Source organism: Microcebus murinus, chromosome 2 (assembly GCF_040939455.1).
Source record: "Microcebus murinus isolate Inina chromosome 2, M.murinus_Inina_mat1.0, whole genome shotgun sequence".
Lineage (NCBI taxonomy): Eukaryota > Metazoa > Chordata > Mammalia > Primates > Cheirogaleidae > Microcebus > Microcebus murinus.
In genome coordinates, this window is record NC_134105.1 from 17,352,620 (window position 1) to 17,358,933 (window position 6,314).

Here is a 6,314-nt window from a genome sequence, read left to right on the forward strand (position 1 = left end):
CTCATAGAAAAGTTGCGAAAATCTAACAAAGATCTCAGATTTACCTTCACCTAGATTCCTCATATGTTAACATTTTAACCTGTTTGCTTTCTCTTTTTCGCTCGTCTGTGCTCTCTCTATATACAGATATACACATATATGTAATACACATGTACATATGCATTATTGTTTTCTGAACCATATAGAGTGAGTTGCAAATATAATGTCCTTTACCCCCAAGTAATCCATTGTGTTTTTCCAAAAAGATAACATAGATACTTTTCTATGTAATTATAGTAAAACCATTGCAATGAGAAACATTAATATATATGGTGGTACCAACTGATCCCTATACCTGCTTCAAATTTTGTCAGTTATCTCAATAACGTCCTTTACAGCAATAATAGCAATTCTTATCTCTGCTCCAGGATCCAATTCAAGATCATGCATTGCATTTAGTTGATGTCTCTTTAGTCTCCTCCAGTCTGGTAATCCTTGGCCTTTCCTTTTCTTTCATTCCATTGTTTTTGAAAAGTAAAGGCCATTGATGTTTTTGGTAGCCCCCGATCTGGGTTTGTCTATTTCCTCACAGATCAGTTCAAATTATGCATTTTGGGCAGAAATATTACTAGAATGGTGTTGTGTCCTTTTCAGTGTGTTGTATCAGGGGGCGTATGGTATCTTTTTGTCCTCAGTAATACTGTTTTAAAATATAAGTAAAGCTTTATTGACATATAATTCACATACCATAAAATCTACCTTTTAAAGTATAAAATTCAGTCATTTTTGGTATATTCACAGAGTTGTATAAATTATCACAATATTAGAATATTCATCACCCCCAAAAGACCCCACACCCTTTAGCAGTCACTCCCTATCTCTCCCTTCCCCTCGTTCTAGGCAACCACTAATCTACTTTCTGCATGTAAGGATTTGCTTATTCTGGACATTTCATATAAATGGAATCATACAATAGGTAGCATTTTTGTGTCTGGCTTCTTTCACTTAGAATATTGATTCAAGCTTTATCATTGCTGTAGCATTTATCAGTTCTTCATTTCTTTTTATGGCCGAATTCTGTTCCATTTTGTAGGTAGACCACATTTTGTTGATCCATTCAGTCAATGGACATTTGGGTTGTTTCCCTTTTTGGCTCTTACAAATAGTGCTGCTGTGAGCATTAGTGTCCACGTTTTTGTGTGGAAATATGTTATCTTTCTTGGGTGTGTGTCGGGAGTCTGCAAGACCATCCCTAGGTTCAGTGATTCATTAGGAGGACTTATAAGACTCAGCACGTAGTCCATAGTCAGTGTCCTTCTCACGGCTTTGGTCTGTTACTGAAAAAGGATACAAAATTAGCAAAGGAAACAGCCCAGGGGGAGAAGTCCAGAGGAAACTAGCTGCATGTTTCTAAGAGTTCTCTCCCAGTGAAGTCACAGAGGATATGCTTGATTCCTGCAGCATCAAACTGTGACAACAGGTGAGGTGTTGTCTACCAGGGAAGCTCTGTAGAGATTCAGTGCTCAAGATTATTATTGAGGGCTGGTTTCATAGACAACCCTCTGCCTAACATGTCTGTAATTCCAGATTCCCAGAAGGAAAGTTGTTGTTCAACTTAAGCTACATTGTTTGTACAAACAGTCTAGGTACAGTAAACCACCCTATCAATTAGAGAATGATGAGGAAACCAAATTCCCAGATGTCAGAGGAGGGCCAACCTTATAAGCAGGCCGTTCTGAGGCTAAAAGTCTGAGACCTGCCATGTTAACTCTTCTGTGCAGATATATACCTGGAATTGGAATTGCTGGGTCATACATAACTCCATATTTAACTTTTTTTATCCAACTGTTTTCTGGAGTGGCTGAGCCATTTTCATTCCCACCAGCTATTTGTGAGGGTTCCAGTTTATCCACATCCTGGCCAACACTTTATTGCCTTTTTTAGTATAGGCATTCAAGTGGGACTGATAGATTTTTTAAGTTAGTGATTTGCAAGGATTTAGAATAAAATACGATGATCCATATTAGCCAAAATGGGTTCTCTAAGAATAATCATGCCAGTCTTACCCCATATTTTCCTTTTAAAAAAAGGCAATTTATTTTTCTATACTAGCTGTATTAGGACAAGGTGTTTTTATGTTGCAGCCCTACCTTTCACAATATCTTCATGTACAAAAATGGAGAAACAAGGGTTGTACTGATTGCCTCGTGGATTCCTCACTTGCTCACGGATGACATCAAAGAACAGTGCTGGGTCCAGGAGAGAGCCTTCCTCTGCGTCTCCCCAGCTCTGTCCTCACCCATCGGTTTACATTCTGTCCAAAATCTGGGGGGAGATGCAGATGGCCGTCCCATCAAGTCAGCAGATCACCCAAAGTAGGCACACACATCAGACAATAAGATCTGGTTCCAGAAAGATCCTGACAGCAGGGAATGGTAGGCAGAGTCCCACAGAGGGAAGTTTTAAGAGGCGATGGCAAGTCTAAACCTACAGGATCTGGTCCAGATGTAAGCAGGGTGAGTTTGTACTTTGGTCTCTGCTCATTACCAAAAGAATAGCCAGCCACAACACATGGGTGACGAAGTCTTGGGGCACCTGGAAGATGTTATGTTGCTTGGGTCTACAGTTTCAGAGGGTAGTTTCATGGTTCAGTGCAGGGATTCAGAGCCTTGCCACAAGGAGAACTGTTGAAGGAGCTGGCTGTTCAGTTGGCCAACAGCTGGCCCCGGTGGCTGAGGGTCTGTGGTGTGGAAGCACTGTGTTCCCTGTAGCCTGCAGGGGAAAACAGATTTGAACTGATTAACGAAGGACTTTGTGAAATTCCACAATTGAATGGGCTGTCTGGCAGCCCATTGACGGGTGGTGAGCGCCCATCACTGGGATCTTCAAGGAGAGACTACTTAATCCTCTATTAAGGAACTTCCATGGGGTAGAAGGTGGCCCCAGTGACCTTGGAGGTCTTAGAACTGCCTGAGCATGAAGTCAGGGACTGTCCTTCTCTACAGTCAGGTATAGATATTGCCCACGGCACATATCGCCAGTTCCAGAGTGAAAATATTAGCCTGTCTGTGGTCATCCTTTTCTTGTGCCCCTCACAGTGCTACCTGCCCGTCAGGACCCTTGGGTACCCAGGAGGGTACCTTAAGATACACACTCGCCCCCTCTGAGCACTTCTATTGCTTGGCAGCCCCTGCTCTCTCACCTGTTTGCCTGTTACGCATCTTACCTGTGATGTGTGTGGTCCACACGGAGTCTCCCAGCCATGTGTTAAGCTCCAGAGCCAATTTTCTTGTTTGTTTCTGCAGTCATTCAGCAGATACTTAATGAGCACCTTCCACATGCCAGTCCCGGGTGCACTGTGGGGCATGCAGCAGTGAAAGGGTAGGGGACTGGCTCCACGGCTGCAGGTGCAAAACTTGACTGTGGCTACCATAGGACGGTGCATCAGAAATGTAGGGGTGGGAGTCTGAGTGAGGGGCCCATGTTAGGCTTGGTTGGGAAAGGGGGCTCCCTGTGAAAGTGCTCTTTCAGCTGGGACCTGAAGGCAGATGAGCAGTTGGCCTGCAGGAAGAGGGTAGGGGCTTGGAAAGCATTCCCACCACGACTGCAGCTGAACATGGGACAGGACACCTGCTTGGTGCTTGCTTAGGGTGTGTTAGGAAGAGAGGTAAGGACCACCTGGCTGGGGGGCTGTCCCATCCCCCCTGCTCATCCAGCACCTAAGCTGAGCCCCCTGTCACCCGAGTCGGGAGGCATGTGTGTGTTTGAGCTGCATGTAGAGGCAGCTCTGATTGCCTTATAAATCCAGGCCCGAGTGACACGGGAACCGTTTGTGCCTTCGTTCCCTCTGTTGGTGTGGCTGACTGTGAGAACGGGCCACATTCCAAACGTCTCCACATTCCTGCAGTGACAGCTTCTTTGATAACACATAGATGCCTGTGATTCTCGTAATTACTCCTGAACACCCACTTCTCTCTCTAGGCAGGGGGAGTTTTCAGGGTGGGGTGTGCCCCCTCCAAATCTCTGCTCCTTTTCTGCTGTCATTTGTGTTTTAACAGCCTGCTGCTCTCCCCCGCCCCCAGCCACCTGCCCTCCCTCCCCTCACACTGACTTAATAGAAGGAACCCCAGATAAGAAAGACCGAGGGAGGAGGCCAGTCCCCTTCAAGCCCTCGTACCCAACAATTATTTTCTGTTATTGCCAATTCAAGATAAGTAGAAAATAACAGAGAAATGGAACCAGGACTCCAGGCCCATGCCAAGCACTTGGCATGTGTTACCATGACATTTGCATGTGTGTCACATGGGAAGCCACATGTCAGGCCAAGCATGGGGTGGGGTTTGCTGCCCTGGGAGATGAATGAGCTGAATTCCCACCTGGCTGCTGTGCTGTTCGCACCACTTTCCATCTCAGAGCCTCGGTTTCATCACCTGTGAAGTAGGGGGTAGTACTCAGTTATTCTGCCATTTCATGGAGAGTCCTGGCCTAGACCTGTCAGGTCTGCCTTCCTGGTCTGTACGTTTGGGATATAGCCGTGATTATTGTCCAGATGTGCCTGGAAGAGACGGGCAGCTTCTAAGCGTAGGCCCCAGGACAGCTGAGCATGGAGAATCAGGTGGAGATGTCCTAGAAAGACAGGTGCTGAGGCAGGAGACACAGGCCCGGAGATAGGAGGGGAAAGCAGACGGATGCAGAACGGTGTCTGGAGGGGAGGCGAGCAGTAGACATAAACAAATACAATAGACCTGGGGTCCTCCAGTGTGGCCGTGGACCAGTAGCATCACACAGGAACTTGTGAGGCCAATTCTTGGGCCCCACGCAGACCTGCTGGAACAGAAACTTAGGGATGGAGCCCAACAACCTGTTTTAACAAGCCCCTCAGTGATTCCGATGCAAGCAAATATCTGAGAACTAGTCGGCTGGACGGGGGTGGGGGTGGATGAGGCTTGGAGAGCCAGATGGGTACTTCGAAGGCCAGGAAGGGAAGAGAACTAGTGTTTGTCAGTCACTTGTTGTGTCCAGTAAGAAGCTGGACATCTCCACTACGTTCTTTCATTTAAACCTTTCAGGACTGTGGCAGACTCAGAGACATTTAGTTTCATGCCAAAGTCACAGAGATAGAGGCAGAGGTGGGATTAGAACTGAGGCGTCTCTGGCCTGGAAGCCTGAGTTCTCGCAGTGCACCAGGCTGCTTCCCCACCCACCTGGCCCTCAGTGGTGTCTCCACTGCTTCTGGCTCCTCCACTGGTCACCACAGAGCTCTGCTGGCTCCTGCAGCCTGCCGTGCACAGGCAGGTGAGGGAGGCCTTGGGGGACGCCGGGCGGGGATGGGGCAGATTGTCATTTTGCATCTCCTTCAGCCTCCACGAGGTGCTGGCGTGATGCTCCTGAGGGACTGACACAGTTGCCTTTACATAGTAAACTTATGCACACACAGGGTGACGAGTCCACAGACACTCACTGATGCCTACCTATGCCAAGCCATGCGCCTGGTGCTGTAGGGGAAACTGAGGCGAGGCAAGTGTAGTTTCTGGCCTTCAGGAGCTTATGGCCCAGAGCCGGGAGAGCAACAGAGAACAGTGACCAGCTGGGAGCCTGGGATGGCTGGAGGGGTCAGAGTAATTCAAAGAGATTCATGCGGTGACTTTAGGTAACAAAATCAGTGCTTAGGGGACAGACCTAAGGCTTCAGAGCCAGAGGGTGTGGGTTTAGCCCCAGCACTCTCACCAACTCAACTGGGTAAGCTTGGGCAAGTGACCTCAGGCCTAGGACCTGTCTCCTTACCTATGAAGTGGAGTTAGCAATACCTAGCTCAGGGGATTGTTCTACTAGATTGTAACAGGCACTCACTCAGCAAGAGTTAGTTTCCCCTCCCATCAGAGCATCACTTTAGGCCAGAGCAAAACAGAGAGGGCTTCGTAGAAGAGTTGGCTTTTCACTTTGGCACTGAAAGATGGCTAGAATTTAGTTAGTGCTTTTGTGTCTGCTCTAGGAAATCCACTGGTAGACTCTGGACACGTGGATTTGGCCGAGGAGAATGCCTTTCCCAGCAGTTATAATTGTACAATTAAAATTACGGTGAAAGGAAGTGTCCTTGTTTAATTTAGAAAATTTGGAAGATTATTATTTCGATGGAGTTTAAAATCCTGTTGCAAAGGACAGAGCCAGGCAGCCAGTCCACACCGTTGGAAATTGACCACTGAGGTTCTCTGTATTCTGCTTTTTCTTGCAGATGATGCAGTTTGCCTGGCAGAGCTATAAGCGTTATGCAATGGGGAAAAACGAGCTCCGTCCGCTAACGAAGGACGGCTACGAGGGTAACATGTTCGGTGAGT

General features: G+C 47.2%; 1 protein-coding gene across 2 annotated transcripts in view; it reads left to right on the top strand.

Annotated features, from left to right (window-relative positions):
- Window positions 1-6,314, top strand: part of MAN1C1 (mannosidase alpha class 1C member 1) — a 134,238-nt gene that overhangs the window by 48,801 nt on the left and 79,123 nt on the right. For both annotated transcript variants that reach the window (XM_075995317.1, XM_075995315.1), the window contains exon 2: window positions 6,212-6,308. In XM_075995317.1, the coding sequence (XP_075851432.1) occupies window positions 6,212-6,308 (97 nt within the window). The remainder of the gene's footprint in view (window positions 1-6,211; window positions 6,309-6,314) is intronic.